Source organism: Nerophis lumbriciformis, linkage group LG02 (assembly GCF_033978685.3).
Source record: "Nerophis lumbriciformis linkage group LG02, RoL_Nlum_v2.1, whole genome shotgun sequence".
In the NCBI taxonomy this organism is placed as follows: Eukaryota; Metazoa; Chordata; class Actinopteri; order Syngnathiformes; family Syngnathidae; genus Nerophis; species Nerophis lumbriciformis.
Genome location: NC_084549.2, coordinates 24,358,134 through 24,378,189, shown reverse-complemented (window position 1 = coordinate 24,378,189; position 20,056 = coordinate 24,358,134). Strand labels below are relative to the sequence as shown.

Below are 20,056 nucleotides of genomic sequence, written 5' to 3'. Positions count from 1 at the left end.
ACCGACAGTTGTAAGCGGCTTCAGAGCGAGTCTACTGACAGATACAAATTAGAACTGTACGCTACTTTATACTACGAATGGCAACAGTGAAGGACTAATTCCCCACAATTAGAGGATAGAGAAAAAGAAGAAGCTTATTGACTATGGCAGACACGCGCAAATATGTCTCCTAATATGTACCATTTTGGGGTAAATATACACACACCGTAATAATATTTGTATGCTGAAGCACAATACGTCTGACTATGGCAGCCGCAATAATTTGCGTTCCATCAAACGGTGCGGCTTTGTAGCTTACCAAAGTTGTACTAAAACATTTTGACATACTTTTGAGCACCATGTGTAATGTTCTATATTCTCAATGAAACATCAACAGTTTGGTGTTGCTTGCTTACGAGTACTTGCTTGCGTCATTTATTGAACAGGCGTCAATTTGCAGCCCACATGTATCTCTTATGTGTGACTGCCATCTACTGGTCTCACTTGTCATTACACTATGTACCATATACAATTGCTCTGAGGTCGCTAGACACAACCAGAATAAATATGTACATTAGGCGCACCAGGTTATAAGGCGCGCTGTCAATTTTTGAGAAATTGAAAGGATTTTGAGTGTGTCTTGCAGTAAGAAAAATACAGAATTAGATAACAAAATAGATACACAAGTCACATTACGGAGTAGGGGAGGACACACATATTAGCAACAATAGCATAGCTACAGTGCCACCATCACGTTTTGAAAGGCTATACTACATTAGCCTATTTGAAAAGAAAAACAAAATAATAAAATGTTCAACCATACTTGCCAACCTTGAGACCTCCGATTCCGGTAGGTGGGGGGTGGGGGGCGTGGTCGGGGGTGGGGAGGGGGGCGTGCCCGGCGTGGTTAAGAGGGGAGGAGTATATTTACAGCTAGAATTCACCAAGTCAAGTATTTTTATATATATATATATATATATATATATATATATATATATATATATATATATATATATATATATATATATATATATATATATATATAAATATAAGAAATACTTGACTTTCAGTGAATTCTAGCTATATATATATATATATATATATATATATATATATATATATATATATATATATATATATATATATATATATATATATATTATTATATACAGTATATATATATATATATATATATATATATATATATATATATAAGAAATACTTGACTTTCAGTGAATTCTAGCTATATATATATATATATATATATATATATATATATATATATATATATATATATATATATATATATATATATATATTTTATTATATACAGTATATATATATATATATATATATATATATAAATACTTGAATTTCAGTGTTCATTTATTTACACATATACACACACATAACACTCATCTACTCATTGTTGAGTTAAGGGTTGAATTGTCCATCCTTGTTCTATTCTCTGTCACTATTTTTCTAACCATGCTGAACACCCTCTCCGATGATGCATTCTGCTTCGTATCCTTGTTGTGTGCGCAGTTGTGCACTGCACTCTCTAAAAGCCGCAGATATTATTGTCACATATGCATGTACAGTAGATGGCAGTCTTGTCCTGTTTAAGAGTGTCACAACATTGCTATTTACGGCAGACAAACTGCTTTACGGTTGACGAAACCGTGACTGCTGTTGTTGTGTGTTGTTGCCGCGCTGGGAGGACGTTAATGAAACTGCCTAACAATAAACCCACATAAGAAAGCAAGAACTTGCCCTCGATCATTCTACAGTTATAACGTGATTGGGGAGGCACGCTGTTTATATTGTGGGAAAGCGGACGTGAAAACACTCAGGTCCGCATGGAGCTTGAGGGGGCGTGGCCTCCAGCTCCGCCTGAATTTCGGGAGATTTTCAGGAGAAAATTTGTCCCGGGAGGTTTTCGGGAGAGGCGCTGAATTTCGGGAGTCTCCCGGAAAATCCGGGAGGGTTGGCAAGTATGTGTTCAACTCTCATGGTTGTACAGTTTTACCTTGTATATCCCGGAGGTTACATTCCAGATCCCCACACACACATGCTAATCGAACTTTTGTGATGTATGGACACTAATTAGTTTATGATTCATATAATTATCATATGCATTTAAATTCCACAAAGCTTTCACACACACCTCCTATAGGTGAGTTGCAATCATGTGGCCTAGAGCAGTGGTCCCCAACCACCGGTCCGGGGACCGGTACCGGTCCGTGACGCATTGGCTACCGGGCCGCAGAGAAGCATTAAATAATTTATTAACGACTGCATTTTCTCCGACTTAACTTTCGTGTGTCCCACTAGACACACCAACAAGCTTGTTTATAGATGCACAATAAAACTGCTCATAGGAAGCTGCCATTTGTTATATTTGTTATAACTTTTGCAACATGATACATTGCACATCAATGAACATATCAAATATAAATGTGACAGATTCTAGCCAAAAGCTGATTTCTATCTGCAGGGCCCAGCAGGTTGATGGTAACCTGCTGGGGATCTCATCGCAAAGAAACAAGCCCAGGGTTCCCACTAATTCAGCGTTATAGTGAGTTGTATTTTTCATGCACTTATTTTTGCTGTATTTATCTGGCACAAGTGGAAAGCCGGTCCCTGGAAATAATGTCTACATTAAACCGGTCCGCGGTGCAAAAAAGGTTGGGGACCACTGCCCTAGAGGCACATCCGGGCACTTCTGGGTTCCAGGAGATGGTCTAAACCCCAGTAGGCTACTGTCTATTCACCTTAATCTGTGCAGATTTAGGCTTATTTTGAAAGGTTTAGAGGCAAATATAAAAGTGATCATGAGAAAATATTTTAAATAGGATGAAGTGGATTTTTACTCTTTCAAGAAAAATATATTTTTAAAATATTTAAACCATCACCAAGAGGTTACTGCTACCTCACTTCACTTGACACTTACGGTATTTTCAGAAGAAAAGATTGGAGGCACATCAAGTTTTTACATCAAATTAAGCAATTATCCGTAAAAGACGATGTTGGGTTTATTTGTGCATCAGTAAGTACCGTATTTGATTGACATAACAAGTACGGTGCTGCTGTGATCGTGACGCTAATGAGAAAAAGGATATGTTTGTTTGAAGTTGATTTCCTGCAACAAATATTAGACTAATCTACAATTCATGTCTGCAGTTGTTTTTATGGTGCAAAGTTCATATTTTGTCTCATTATTTAGCTATAGATGTCCCTGTTGTTCAGCAATGTTTGCTAGCCATATCAAGATTCAGTATATGCTGTTGAACCTACGAGGAATGTATTTATTTAATGTATTAATACTATTGAGGATATTTTCTCGATGCTAACAAATATCACCAAATACGCTGTAATGTGGCCATCCGTGTCGAATAAAGCACTTGGCTTTCCTGCAAAACAACAACTAAGCTTTTAGTTTCTTTCATGAAAATCGACAACAAAAATACTGTGGATTGGACCAACAATATTTATAACTCGGATTTAACATGACGTTAGTTTATTTGCACAACATAGTTATATTTAGCAACGACAAAAGAACAAAAAAATAATGTGATCTTTCGTCATTTCTTTACATTTAGTTCTGCTATCAAATATATAGTAGAGAATAAACTTGATTGCATCACAGAAAGTTTCTCAAACAAATCAAATGTTCAAACTAGGGTTGTACGGTATACCGGTATTAGTATAGTACCCTGATACGAATGAATCTTATACGGTACTATACCGCCTCTGAAAAGTACCGATGATAATAAATGATGATAAATGATACAAAGTACAAGAGCATATCTAGTATCTAAGATACTTCTTTCGTTTAAAAAAAAAATTAAATTATGTTTATAAACTCAGGAAATATGTACTTGGACACATGGGGACTTTGAATATGACCAATGTATGATTCTGTAACGACTTGGTATCGGATTGATATCCAAATGTGTGGTATCATCCAAAACTAATGTAAAGCATCCAAACAACAGAATAATAAATGATTATTACATTTTAACAGAAGTGTTAAAAGAGAAAGTAAACATGTGTTAACAGTAAATGAACAAGCATATTAATAATTAATTTTCTAACACTTGTCCTTAATAATTTTGACAAAATAATAGAATGGAAAAGGACACAATATGTTACTGCATATGTCAGCAGACTAAATAAGGAGCCTTTGTTTGCTTACTTACTAATAAAAGACAAGTTGTCTTGTATATTAACTATTCTATTTAAGGACAAACTTGCAAACTTGTGGTGCTGAATTTCCCCCAGGGATCAATGAAGTACTTTCTATTCTATTCGATAAGAAACATATGTTTAATGTACCGTAAGATTTTTGGTTAAAATAAAGCCAATAATGCAATTTTTTTGTGGTCCCCTTTATTTTGAAAAGTATCAAAAAGTACCGAAACGTATCGAAATAATTTTGGTACCGGTACCAACATATTGGTATCGGGACAACACTAGTTCAAACCAACATTTTCCAAAGTGATCGCTGCAGACACAAGCATGGTCTGATTGTATTCCACAAGATGATGAAAGTGATATTTCTAAGAGCCATTTCCTTTTTTCCTGACATTCCCTTTTTTCCTGACATCATTACCTTTATGAGCCCCTTTTTTCGGGACTATTTGCTATCTCTCTATTTGAACGACTGTAACATCCTGGAACAGACCAGCAAAACGGCATTTTTTGATCAATCTCTACACTCACTCTCACTGCTTGACCATCGTGTGCATTAACCCGCAAAGAAGAAAAAACGGACGTGACGTCATGTGCAACCCTCCTATACTCTTAAAACACTTAATACATTCTAAAACTTAGGTAATTTTAACATGAACACTTAAATGGGTACTCAAATCTCCATATAATCAATGGTACTTTATGGTACAATGCACAGAGACTGTAGTAAGTGAACCATACAGTGGTGAGATGACAGTGTACCTGATTCACAAACAGTTGAAAGAGATTTAAGCTTGTTTTAAGCCTGCTTTTTTTTTTTTTTTTTTTTTTTTTTTTGCAAAACTGTCCTTCGTCTGAAGCGGTGGGACAATAAATGAGGCAAGCTCAACTACCTAGGTACAAGTCTGATGCAGTCCATTAGGATGGAGATTTTTCCTTCAGGACATCATGAAAAGTGGAGCAAACAAGTGACGGAGATGATGATTGGCGCTAAAAACAGGCTCGGGGCACACATTTGACTGTCATTACATCATTAAAAACATTAATGTTGCATATTCAGGGAGCATTTGAAATAGTGCCCATTGTTTAATTTTCCAACACATGACAATCAATAATAATTCCTATTATTGTATAGTATTTTTGAATTGGTTGCAATTTGGCTCTTAAATAGACAACTTAAAAACAAGAGCCCTTTTCTGCAGGTTTGATCACAACGTTACTATATGTCACTTTTTGTAAACGTTTACAGGTAAACACTAAAGCAGGGGGCCACATGGAGAAAAACCTACATCCAAGTGGGTCAGACTGGTAAAATCACGGCACGATAACTTAAAGGGGAACATTATCACCAGACCTATGTAAGCGTCAATATATACCTTGATGTTGCAGAAAAAAGACCATATATTTTTTTAACCGATTTCCGAACTCTAAATGGGTGAATTTTGGCGAATTAAACGCCTTTTTATTATTCGCTCTCGGAGCGATGACGTCACAACGTGGCGTCACATCGGGAAGCAATCCGCCATTTTCTCAAACACCGAGTCAAATCAGCTCTGTTATTTTCCGTTTTTTCGACTGTTTTCCGTACCTTGGAGACATCATGCCTCGTCGGTGTGTTGTCGGAGGGTGTAACAACACGAACAGGGACGGATTCAAGTTGCACCAGTGGCCCAAAGATGCGAAAGTGGCAAGAAATTGGACGTTTGTTCCGCACACTTTACCGACGAAAGCTATGCTACGACAGAGATGGCAAGAATGTGTGGATATCCTGCGACACTCAAAGCAGATGCATTTCCAACGATAAAGTCAAAGAAATCTGCCGCCAGACCCCCATTGAATCTGCCGAAGTGTGTGAGCAATTCAGGGACAAAGGGCCTCGCTAGCACGGCAAGCAATGGCGGCAGTTTGTTCCCGCAGACTATCGACCCTAGCTTCCCTGGCCTGCTGACATCAACTCCAAAACTGGACAGATCAGCTTTCAGGAAAAGAGCGCGGATGAGGGTATGTCTACAGAATATATTAATTGATGAAAATTGGGCTGTCTGCACTCTCAAAGTGCATGTTGTTGCCAAATGTATTTCATATGCTGTAAACCTAGTTCATAGTTGTTAGTTTCCTTTAATGCCAAACCAACACATACCAATCGTTGGTTAGAAGGCGATCGCCGAATTCATCCTCGCTTTCTCCCGTGTCGCTGGCTGTCGTGTCGTTTTCGTCGGTTTCGCTTGCATACGGTTCAAACCGATATGGCTCAATAGCTTCAGTTTCTTCTTCAATTTCATTTTCGCTACCTGCCTCCACACTACAACCATCCGTTTCAATACATGCATAATCTGTTGAATCGCTTAAGCCGCTGAAATCCGAGTCTGAATCCGAGCTAATGTCGCTATAGCTTGCTGTTCTTTCCGCCATGTTTGTTTGTGTTGGCTTCACTATGTGATGTCACAGGAAAATGGACGGGTGTTTATAACAATGGTTAAAATCAGGCACTTTGGAGCTTTTTTTAGGGATATTGCGTGATGGGTAAAATTTTGAAAAAAACTTCGAAAAATATAATAAGCCACTGGGAACTGATTTTTAATGGTTTTAACCATTCTGAAATTGTGATAATGTTCCCCTTTAATAATAAAGAGAACTTCAGATTGTTTTCTTTGTTTAAAAATAGAAAAAGCACATTCTGGAAATGTACAAATCATAATGTTGTTGTTTTTTTTTTACACTTACATGTTGCGGTTAATAGTAGTCTATCTTTATTTGTCGTTATTTATACTTTCTGAATAAATTATGTGGTAATGTCCATCAGTCAACTCATCAGTTAATTTTAACATCAAAATCAAATTACAGGATGTTATTTATGTAGTTTGCTCATGTTCCTCGACTGGTGCACGAAGATCATACGTTTTTTGTTGTTGTTTTTTTTACATATGTAGCACAATCTACAAAGATACAAATAATTTATATTGCGACATCTAGTGGACAGATTTAGAACAGCATTTAAAAAAAAAAAAAAATTCGGCTCATTTTTATAGTTAGCTAACTCATCCTGTTTGCTGCCTGATCCGACCCACGAGCATTACGTTTGACACCCCTGCACTAAAGCGATTCAATCAGGTAGCCTTCCCTGGTAAAGATTGTAAGTGCAAATGGTAGATGATGTTGCTGTGACAGCGTGCGTTGAATGAAACACTGTTCCATCTAGGGATTTGAATAACAGAATAAAACTGACATATGCCTTTCGAAAGTAGATCACAAAAGTATACATGGAATGGATACTATGCACATAATTAGGGAATATTACGCAATGTAATATTCAGTGCTAAAAAAATAGTCTTAGTCAGATACTTTCATCTTCCTACTATTACATGGAGGCTGCACGTTTAAGGGGCATTACGGAGGTAATGTGCACCGGCACGACGTGTACATTCGAATTTAGGTTAGTTCTGTTTGCAAAAATACTTTTAGGTAAATTACGGGTGAAAACACAGTCTATGTAAAAGGCTGCCCGTGTAAGTAAGTCAACAGTGATGAAAGCTTCTTCGCCAGGCAGATTATTAGCTGTATTGTGTGAGGAGGGCACACTGAAAGGACCACTTTGCACAAAGAACAGTGCTGCACTATTAGGTCTTAAACAAATTAGATACAGCAATAACCACGTCGTTATCCAATCTGCATAATGAAAGCGTATCCAGAGTAAGTGAAGCAGTAATGACAAGGCTTGTTTTGCTTTAGTCCAATAACATCAAACGTCCTATTGCTGTTGTAAATGAAACATTTCTAAATCTTTTAAGGAAAGGGTTTCCAATAAAGGGGTTGTTCGTGAATGGCTTCATTAGAGCGTTTTTGGGAAGGGGGAACATGACACCTTTTGTTGAGGTTCAGCAAAACAAATTTGATCATGAAGACAGCAGACAGTGGTATCCCAGGTAAAATGCTAGGATGTACACTTTAAAGTCAAACATTAAGGTTAGGCGAAAAACAACATTATAAGGCCTCTATTTGGGGTAATATGAGATTTAATTAGAAAAGGGAAGGTTTGGAATACCTTGTTATATGCACAAAAACAGTATTTAAAGGGGACCTATAATGATGTTCCTCTTTACTGACTTATAAATGTTATTACAATGTTGGATACTCGTGTTAAGCAATGCCAAAGCATCAAATCATAAGATTCATGAATTTTGGCGTGAACTTGTGAGCAGTTTGAGTCTTCTGAACATTGTGTTTTTTTAAGATTGGCTACTTTGTGAATACAAAGTCACTATGTTTCCATACACTAAATTAGTCTGATTTCTCAAATAGTTTGTATTTTTGTATTTTCACACCTACGTGTGAAGTCCATCTTCTTTCGCTTATCAGAGGTCGGGTCGCGGGGCCAGCAGACGAAGCAGGGAAGCCCAGACTTCCCTCTCCCCAGCCACTTCGTCCAGCTCCTCCCGGGGGATCCCGAGGCGTTCCCAGGCCAGCCGGGAGAGATAGTCTTCCCAACGTGTCCTGGGTCTTCCCCGTGGCCTCCTACCGGTCGGACGTGCCCAAAATACCTCCCTCGGGAGGCGTTCGAGTGGCATCCTGACCAGATGCCCGAACCACCTCATCTGGCTCCTCTCGATGTGGAGGAGCAGCGGCTTTACTTTGAGCTCCCCCCGGATGACAGAGCTTCTCACCCTATCTCTAAGGGAGAGACCCGCCACCCGGCGGAAGAAACTCATTTCGGCCGCTTGTACCCGTGATCTTGTCCTTTTGGTCATGACCCAAAGCTCATGACCATAGGTGAGGATGGGAACGTAGATCGACCAGTAAATCGAGAGCTTTGCATTCCGGCTCAGCTTCTTCTTTACCACAACGGGTCGATACAGCGTCCGCATTACTGAAGACGCCGCACCGATCCACCTGTCGATCTCACGATCAACTCTTCCCTCACTCGTGAACGAGACTCCGAGGTACTTGAGCTCCTCCACTTGGGGCAAGATCTCCTCCCCAACCCGGAGATGGCACTCCACCCTTTTCCGGGCGAGAAGCATGGACTCGGACTTGGAGGTGCTGATTCCCATCCCAGTCGCTTCACACTCGGCTGCGAACCGATCCAGTGAGAGCTGAAGATCTTGGCCAGATTAACCCATCAGGACCACATTATCTGCAAATAGCAGAGACCTAATCCTGCAGCCACCAAACCAGATACCCTCAACGCCCTGACTGCGCCTAGAAATTCTGTCCATAAAGGTTATGAACAGAATCGGTGACAAAGGGCAGCCTTGGCGGAGTCCAACCCTCACTGGAAACGGGTCCGACTTACTGCCGGCAATGCAGACCAAGCTCTGACACTGATTATACAGGGAGCGGACCGCCACAATAGGACAGTCCGTTACCCCAGTGTCCATGCACACTCTGAAATTGTATAAGATTTGCACCAGATACTAATAATAACCCAAATAAATGATTTACTGACATGAAGGGGCCTGTCAGATTTTGTTGCCCGCAATGATGCACTTGAGGAGCACTAATTTGCCATCAAGGTAGACCAGTGACAAGAAAGTGTTTGTTTTGCCATCATAACTAACACAGTCGTCATGGCAACTACAGACTAGAATTCGTACACAAACGGTCCACTTGGGAACAGGCCACCAATCAATAGATGTCATGTTTTACAATATGTGCGCTTAGCCACAAGCTCAAACTATCATACCTAATTGAATGAGAAAATGAGTCATATTGGTTTCTAACGCTCACGGACTCCAGAATCAACAGAAAAACAGTTTAAAGCATGAATCTGATTGCTTTTCCTGTCAAATCCTATCCACACAAAAAGTGTCTTTACTGATCATTTAGGGCTGTTAAAAAGCTATTGAGTACATATCGACGTGGTCCTTCAGCTCATTAAGAACCCTCAAGGCGCTTAGAAACCTGGGCTTTAACCGAGAAGATGAGTAAAAGAAAGATATATGCATCGATCGCCGTGCTGGATCATTTCCAGGCAGGTATCTCTATGTATCCCTTAAGTATTCTTGAGTAAATGGTTTAGGTCACAAACTCTGTTAAGCAGGATATTAAAAAATACAGCTGTAGTTGGAAATGAACAGCATACATTATCAACTTTATAGTGGGGAATTTAATTATTGCTCTCTCTCGATTGGTATATCAACTAATTAATTGTTTCCTAATAGAACACATCAAAGAGCTGAAGCAATGTGTGATTTATGTCATACAGAAAGTGATTTCTCAGTTGATCAATACAGTGTTTTTCAACCTTTTTTGAGCCAAGGCACATTTTTTGCTGTGAAAAAATCCGGAGGCACACCACGAGCAGAAATCATTAAAAAACGAAACTCAGTTGACAGTAAAAAGTCGTTGTCACAATTGTTGGATATGAATTTAAACCATAACCAAACCATGCATCAATTTAGCTCCTGTCTCAAAGTAGGTGTACTGTCACGACCTATCACATCACGCCATGATTTATTTTGAGTTTTTTGCTGTTTTCCTGAGTGTAGTGTTTTAGTTCTTGTCTTGCGCTCCTATTTTGGTGGCTTTTTCTCTTTTTTTTGGTATTTTCCTGTAGCAGTTTCATGTCTTCCTTTGAGCGATATTTCCCGCATCTACTTAGTTTTAGCAATCGAGAATATTTCAGTTGTTTTTAGCCTTCTTTGTGGGGACATTGTTGATTGTCATGTCATGTTCGGATGTACATTGTGGACGCTGTTTTTGCTCCACAGTAAGTCTTTGCTGTCGTCCAGCATTCTGTTTTTGTTTACTTTGTATTCCAGTTTAGTTTTAGTTTTGTTCTGCATAGCCTTCCCTAAGCTTCAATGCCTTTTCTTAGGAACACTCACCTTTTGTTTATTTTTGGTTTAAGCATTAGACACATTTTTTACCTGCATGCTGCCTCCCGCTGTTTCCGACATCTACAAAGCAATTAGCTACCGGCTGCCACCTACTGATATGGAAGAGTATTACACGGTTACTCTGCCGAGCTCTAGACAGCCCCGACACTCAACAACAACACATCATTTGCAGACTATTATTACTGGTTTGCAAAAAATATTTTAACTCAAATAGGTGAAATTAGATAATCTCCCACGGCACACCAGACTGTATCTCACGGCACACTAGTGTGCCACGGCACAGTGGTTGAAAAACACTGGATCAATATACATATATCATACATCGTACAGTGACCTGGACGATTGAGGACATCAATGGACATCAAAGTACATAAGTCGCAGTAATCTTATGTTTGAGAACCTAATAAGATAAAGCGGTCCAGAAAATGGATGGAATATGTGAGCCGGTAAATATCATTGCCTTAAATATAGGTGCTGTGGTCCTCTCGGCTTAACTACTTCCCTATATGGGGAATGGAAGACATTGAGAAATGTCCTTAGTTTGAGTAGTGCATGCAAAATACACATTTGAAACTTGCCTTGAGCACATGTAAGGATGGTAAACAAGAAAAGTAAGCACCAATACTGTGTTTTTTTTTTTTTTAAATGGTAAATGCACTTTTTGGGGGGATTTTGCCCATCATCCATAATCCTGATGTGAGACAAGAACACACATGTCTTTACCTTTTCTGTGCATTCTAAATAGTAAAATACTGCCAGGAAGAGGCGGTTAACAATGCAAGTAATGGGGATAAAATCTTCTCTGACTCTAAAACCCTCTAAAAACCTAATACATTGGATATATAACACATAGCAACGGTGTTACTAACGTTAGTTTTATAAGTAACGGGTAATTTAAATAATTACCGTATTTTTCGCACCGGAGTATAAGTCGCACCTGCCGAAAATGCATAATAAAGAAGGAAAAAAACATATATAAATCGCACTGGAGCCCGGCCAAACTATGAAAAAAACTGTGACTTATAGTCCGAAAAATACGGTACATTTACTCGCGTTGTAACGCCATTACTGATGCGCTTGATGTAACATGGCACGCTATTTTGTCTGAAGCACAACAAGTTCAATGCAGGAAGTAACTTTTTACTAATGCAAGCAACAACCAGCACCACACTAAAATGAACTAGGATATCACACAGCAGACAACACACAACATGTAACATGTATGACTCCATAATTCAGCTGTACGTGTCCTGATGAAGACCAGACGGCTGGTCCACACATTACACCAGTTTTAAAATCACTGCATTGGCTCCCTGTGTGTTTGAAGATTGATTTTAAGGTTGTTATGGTTTATAAGGCTTTTATGGTATTGGGTCTTTTTATTGTCTAGATTTGATTGTACCCTACGAACTTGTCTCTTAATTGTTCCAAAAGTCAGGACACAAAGTAACGGGATGGTATCTGTCCACTATTATGGCCTCCGTCTACGGAACAGCTTGCAGGAAGACCTCAGGCCTGCAGAGAACGTTCATGTTTTTAAGCGCAGACTTAAGACCCACTATTTTGGATTTGGCTTTTACATAATATTTGTTATTTTATTTAAGTCATTCATACTTTAGTTTGTATCTTATTAGTTACACTAGATTTTATTTGGTTCTATTTATATATATATATATATATATATATATATATATATATATATATATATATATATATATATATATATATATATATATAGGCTATTTCATCCCTACAGGCCTGTTTTGCAGGTTTCTCTGCTCTTCAGGGTATGAGCAGGATAGGAAGTCAGGAAAAAATAGGAGGTCAGGAAAAACACAGAGGCTATTTCATCCCTACAAGCCTGTTTTTCAGGTTTATCTGCTCTTCAGGGGATGAGCAGGATAGGAAGTCAGGAAAACATAGGAGGTCAGGAAACAACACAGAAGCTATTTCATCCCTACAAGCCTGTTTAGCAGATTCTCTGCTCTTCAGGGGATGAGCAGAGAAAATAAGCAGGAAAACCCCGTAAAGCCTTGAAACAGGCTTGTCGGGATGAAATAGCCTCTGTGTTTTTTCCTGACCTAACGTATATTCTGCTCTACCCCGGTATTGAACACTGTATATAAATAAACCACAGAATCCTTGACCATATATATATATATAAATATATATATATATATATCATTTTTTATTTTTTTGAGAGCGCTTTATAGCCAGAGTAGATGGATCCCACTACCTGCATCGTTACAGGTGCTCGTACAAGCAGTGTTTCGTGATTGAGAACACACTTAACAGAGAAACTGTCATGTCTGTGTGATCATGTTTTGTTTTAGTCATGTTCGGTTTTGTTTTTGGACTTTTTGTGCACTTTTGTTTGTTTTGTCACCAAAGCAACCATTAGTTTAGACCTGTCACGTCACGCACCTGTTTCACGTTTTGAGTCACGCACCTGTTTTCACTAATCATGTCTGTAGTATTTAAGTTCATTGTTTTCAGTTTGTCTTTCTGGCGACATCCGCATTCATACCCCTGTCACACTCTGTTTACCTCTGCGCACTTCATGCCATGTCCAAGTAAGTTTTTTCGATTCATGCCACAGTTAGCGACTTTTGTTCATGTCCTTAGTTTTTTGCCCACGTGCAAGTATTTATGTCATTTGTCAAGTTTGTACTTCCGCCTTGTGCGCACCTTTAGTTTGTTCCTTTTGTTATAGTAAAATTAAATATGTATTCACCTGCAAGTCATATCTGGTCCAAATCTTTTGCACGTCGGGAGAAAAAACCACGCCACAGTCCAAGTCATGACAGAAGCATGTCTTTTCTTGCCTCACATAATGATGGGCAAAATTTCCAAAACACTTCTGTTGCTCTATAACCTGTTATTCTTTTCAAGAAGCCTATCCCCTGACTTCAGACAGAAGACAGACTACTGGTGGTCAGTCAATCACAGGTCACATATAGAGACGCACAACCATTCTACACCCATCGACACCAAGTTGTTGAGACCTACAGTGGTAGAATGATTTCCAACTTGGCTCAGACGGTGCATAAAAGTGGTACTTACCTCCTTGAGGCAGCCCATGAAATTGTTGCTAACTGGCGATCCAGGCAAGTCCGCTGTGCTTGGACTCCCTCCAACGTAGAAAAAGTCATCAGAGCCAAGCATGGTGTAGTCCTCTTGTGTATATCCCGTGGTGGTCAGAATGCCGTCCACGGATATTGTTACCTAAACAGAAGCACAGGAAAAGGAAACACTACACTCAGCCTATGTTGTTACAATACAATTACCTTCCCTTCTTCCAGTCAACGACAGGTTTTCCACTATTTCTTTTACAGAAACCCATTTTCATGTCTGTTTTCCATGTCTTTTTTCTTGTTTTATTCTGATGTTTTGTCCAGATGATTAGTTGGACGACCCCCAAAGGAAGGCTGTTTTAGTGTTAGTAAGCTTTCCAGGATATAGTGTTAGTATTGCAACGTAAAATTATTTAGCAGACACAAAAATGGTGTTAGTAGAATGTCAACTGGGTTAGTTTAACTGGATATTAGTACGCATAGAAGTTCTAAAAAGAAATGAGTGGGCTGTTTATAGATTATAGAGGCAAAACATGCTTAAACAAAGTGCAATCAACTCTTAGCATAAGAGTGACAAGAGACATTTCAGACAAAAATATGCATGCATGTTACTGTTTTCTTTTTGATTATTTGTATACAAAAAGAAACTATTAAATTTTTTGGGGGATTGGGTTCTTTTTACAATACTAATACCCTTTACAGTGCATCAGATGCATGCAGAAAATATATGAGATAGTGCCAAACCACAACAAGGCATGAAAAACCACCAGAGAAGCACCAAAGACAACCACAGCGCAACTGTCACACATATGTTGACGAATGGGCAGTGTGACGCAACACGTAGTCAAAACGCATGCCATGCAAAGTGAATGGAGAACAAAGGAATATCTGGCCGGCCAGACAGCAAAGCGTCCCTATTGTTCAATGTATTTGAAATGATGCTCCTAAATGGGTAGCTCAGACTAAAGTTGGACAGGGAAAATAGCATTAGGAGGAATTAAATGTTAATAAATTAATGGAGTAATAAAAACAAAAATATGAAAGGTAAGAAAGTCTACACGTAAACAGAAAAGTACTTAGCGCATGTTATCTGTTTTAGTAAATAATGTCTACAATAAAAAAAATAATTAAAAAAAACACACACGGCAAACCCAAACTAACAAAACAATTATGATATCTACCGAACAATGTAGTTTGTTTACCATAGCGTGTCCAATGCCTGAGTGCTTTGTGGAAAAGGGGGGAGAAAGGAAATTAAAAACTGTGAACAGAATAACGGTTGTTACTCAAATCATATATGATGGTCATAAGACTGTTAGTACATTGTTAAAACGGCAGAGACCATACTGGTTAGTAGAATGACACATTCCATGAATGATGTTAGTTTGTTTCCAAAGCATGTTAGTAACAGAGAGGAAATTTGGCAAAAATAAGTTTTAACAAGAAAAAAGCATAGCTCGACACTAACATTTCTCGAAGAGGTGCTAGAACTCAGCTAAGACGCGTGCTTAACAACATGTTCTGTATGCGACCAGACTATTGAAAAAAAATAAACAACGTCTTCGTCCAAATGGTGATAGAATATTAAATTGGCCCCTCTAATGCTGACAACTTATTTCATAATTCTGGGCCTAAAATGATATCTACAGGTAAAATGTCTCCCAAAATAGACACAGTAGTGATTTTTAAGCTTGTTTTGTAAAGAATTTCAGCACAGTTTGGAACGCCCACAGCTAGCTCCAAAAAGTGGACATATCTGATTCATCTTGCTGACATCACCCATAGAAGACTGGAGGCGATTTCATACTGCGTAGTATGGGCCGGATTTACTAAGATCCAAATACCACCTGTACTATTAGTGGGTGTGTTGCGTGCGATCTACTAACATTGCACATGCTATTTTTAAGTGGTACACACCACTTGATTTAAATGAGGTTTTTGCGTGTACTTTATATCTTTCACCATGGAGACACTCGATCATTTACTGCACATCTATGATATCATGCTCCGCCTACCTGTGGCGTTTTGCTATCAAAAAAGCAGCAGGCATATACCACTTTTTATGGGCATTTTAGAAGCAGTGGGTGCATCCACAATGAAACCCACTTTTTATTGTTCGAGGCTGCACTTAAAAAATGCATACTTTTTACATATAGATGTGTTAACAACACCAGCAGACACCAAAATGCATCAATTAAAGTAGTTTTAATCAACTTACCCAGCATGCAGCTATAAAATTATAAAATGATGTTGCTGTATGGACGATATGTCTAATATTTTTTTTATCTCTGACACACCATGCACTTATGTTGACACACACACACATTCTCTGTTTCTCGTCTGTCTTTGCAGCGCAAACACAGCGCGAGTGCCGTGTGTGTAACCGTGTCAGTTTGCACATACTTTTCAGAGGTGCTAAATACAACACAAAATATTGCTTGCAAAACGGAGAGGAGTGTTGATAAATCACATTGTGTGTGTTGTGTAATATATTTGCATCTTCACCTCCCAGTATTGTGGGAATTTTGCTAATCATCCTATATTCTGCATATTAATGAGGACAAAGACGCGAAATGCATTGCACGCCTTATTCTGCTCACTTAACATACACAATTCACTTTGTACAGGTTTAGTAGATCAGCTTTGTGTTTTCTTTCAAGTTTGCTTGTGTTTTAGTACACATCAGAATCAGAATCAGAATCGTTTTATTGCCATCGTTTGAGAACGGGTTCACAAACTAGGAATTTTTCTTGGTGCAATCGTGCAACATAAAACACATATAACACAGATTTGGTAATAACAAGAGCTGTAACTGAGCTATCAGATCTTGTTATAGACTTAGAAGGAATTCTAGGTCTTTAAATATAGATCTTTAGTATATTATTATATTAGTATATATATATATATATATATATATATATATATATATATATATATATATATATTTATATATAAATCTTTAGTAAATCAGGCCCATAGTGTTTCATTGGCGCAGAATTTAGTGAAATTATCAAAAACAGATGCGTTTTTGCAGGGTGTAGCGATACAACTAAAAAAGTGATAAACGGGCATACAATTCTAAATGATGAGAATATGACACAAGTAAGAACCTTTCACGTCAAATTGACTCACGTAACATGGGACGGACCAAGCGAGAGGAGTGTGATTTGCAGCGGTCATTGTAACGATTCTGACTTTGAAGAACAAAGGTTGTGTTTGGAGTTTGGGATGTAAACATCTAAAAGACTAAAGCCAAATACGATCTCGAAAATCAGGACCATCCTTGAAGGGGGAAGACAGAACTTGTGGAAAAAGGGTAAAGAATAGCACACCATGTGCTCAAAAACGAGATAAACATGGGTAAGTTGCTAGTATTCTATTTTGAGTCCTCTTCTATTAAAGGGGAACATTATCACCATTTCAGAAGGGTTAAAACCATTAAAAATCAGTTCCTTATTTTATTTTTCAAAGTTTTTTTCAAAATTTTACTCATCACGCAATATCCCTAAAAAAAGCTTCAAGGTGCCTGATTTTAACCATCGTTATATACACCCGTCCATTTTCCTGTGACGTCACATAGTGATGCCAATACAAACAAACATGGCGGATATAACAGCAAGATATAGCGACATTAGCTCGGATTCAAACTCGGATTTCAGCAGCTTAAGCGAAATTGAAGAAGAAACTGAAGCTATTGAGCCATATCGGTTTGAACCGTATGCAAGCGAAACCGACGAAAACGACGCGACAGCCAGCGACACGGGAGAAAGCGAGGATGAATTTGGCGATCGCCTTCTAACCAACGATTGGTTTGTGTTTGTTTTTAAGTGTTGTAATGTTTTTAAGCTAAATTATTGGTAAACACAGTTTATGTATAATAATTTACGTAAAACCGCGAGTAATGAATAAAGTTTTCATCAATTAATATATTCTGTAGACACACCCTCATCCGCTCTCTTTTCCTGAAAGCTGATCTGTCCAGTTTTGGAGTTGATGTCAGCAGGCCAGGGAAGCTAGGGTCGATATTCTTCTTTTGATCATCTTCGGTGGCATAAGGGACGGTAGAAGCAGTGTGAGCCAAGACATCCAGGGGGTTTAGCTCGCTCGTCTGCGGGAACAAACTGCCGCCATTGCTTGCCGTGCTACCGAGGTTCTTTGTCCCTGAATAGCTCACACACTCCGGCAGATTCAATGGGGGTCTGGCGGCAGATTTCTTTGACTTTATCGTTGGAAATGCATCTGCTTTGAGTGTTGCAGGATATCCACACATTCTTGCCATCTCTGTCGTAGCATAGCTTTTGTCGGTAAAGTGTGCGGAACAAACGACTGACCATTTTCGTGGGCTTTCCCCACACCCTCGTATTTTGAACAAATTTAGTCCAATTTCTTGCCACTTTCGCATCTTCAGGCCACTGGTGCAACTTGAATCCGTCCCTGCTCGTGTTGTTACATCCTCCGACAACACACCGACGAGGCATGATGTCTCCAAGGTACGGAAAACAGTCGAAAAAATGGAAAATAACAGAGCTGATTTGATTCGGTGTTTGTAATGTGTTTGAGAAAATGGCGGATTGCTTCCCGATGTGACGTCATCGCTCCGAGAGCGAATAATAGAAAGGCGTTTAATTCGCCAAAATTCACCCATTTAGAGTTCGGAAATCGGTTAAAAAAATATATGGTCTTTTTTCTGCAACATCAAGGTATATATTGACGCTTACATAGGTCTGGTGATAATGTTCCCCTTTAATGTTTACCTCAAGATACTTGAGGAAATGCCGAAAGAGCATAAGGAAGCACAGGCTATGGTGTCTATGGAAGAGGAGATGAAAGAGCAGGAAAGTCCGGAAATGGCGATTCTTTTATATGTATTTTTTGCTCATAATGTTAAACATATCGGTTTTAAAGTACTTATTGACAACAAGTGATCAAAATAATAGTTTTATATGTCTTTATCCACACTGTCTATGCGGGGAAATTGGCTCCAGTTCTGTAGATGACATCACACCAAGAGGGGGCGGCATATCGAGTCTGGCGATGGAAAGGGGGCGTTCCAAGTACAGTTAGTTATCTACCCATTACTAAAAAACTAACTGATATTATTGGATATGACTTTCAGAATTATTTTTCAGTAGCAATGAATACATGAATACATTTTGAATATATGGATGCTATGGGTTCTTAAAAATGGGAGGACAGTAAATTCCTGTCCCCGTTAAGAGTATTTTCCCATTGTTATGGATCAAATACACGTTAGTATTCAAATTGTTTTGTGTTATTTTAGTTTCGGGGCCACTGTAGTCACAAACTCATACAAAACTGCATCTTCTCTCTGGACTTTGGGACCTCTTCACTTAACTGCAGCAAGAGAAAACAAATGATACCCTGCATTCTAACATGGATGTTTCCCCCAGCATGCACACTTCCTTTGACTACTTAAAAACATATTTCTGTTTTTCCACAATGAATTTTAGCAACAGATAGTTTACATGTACAGTATTTTTTGGGTGAAGACAAACCACCAAATGAGCAGGACCATCTGGAAATACGATAGACATCTTAATCCATGGGTTCTGGCCAGTGGTATTTTGTAAAGCAACATCATATTTCCAAGTGAATAAAACAAGTCTGCTGGTTCACACAAATAACACTAATTGGGTGTGAAATTCAACCCAAATACTGGCACAACCAAGATATAAGTGATTTACAAAAAAATTCCCTATTCCCAATTTGTACCAGACACATGGGATGTTAGTTAAACTTTTCCTAGGAACCCCTGTATTGACTTGATTGTGTCATGTCTGTGTAATCATGTTTTGTTTTAGTCATGTTTTGTTTAGTTATTGGACTCTTTAGTTTCTGGCTTTTCAATCCCTTGTCTTGTTTCCATGATTACCCATTAGTTTCACCTGTTCCACGTTTGGACTCATTGTGCACTCTTGTTTGTCACCATAGCAACCCATTAGTTTTCACCTT

At 38.6% G+C, this 20,056-nt stretch overlaps 1 protein-coding gene across 19 annotated transcripts in view; it reads right to left on the bottom strand.

Moving 5' to 3' along the window:
• The window catches only part of LOC133605783 (neurexin-1a-like), a 670,433-nt gene that overhangs the window by 398,455 nt on the left and 251,922 nt on the right, over positions 1–20,056 (bottom strand). For 15 of the 19 annotated variants that reach the window (XM_061959083.1, XM_061959095.1, XM_061959164.1 and 12 more), the window contains 2 exons: positions 15,286–15,309; positions 14,073–14,234 (listed from right to left, as the gene is read on the bottom strand). In XM_061959083.1, coding sequence (XP_061815067.1) covers positions 14,073–14,234; positions 15,286–15,309 — 186 coding nt within the window. The remainder of the gene's footprint in view (positions 1–14,072; positions 14,235–15,285; positions 15,310–20,056) is intronic. The other 4 variants (XM_061959107.1, XM_061959155.1, XM_061959173.1 and 1 more) reach the window with 1 other exon arrangement.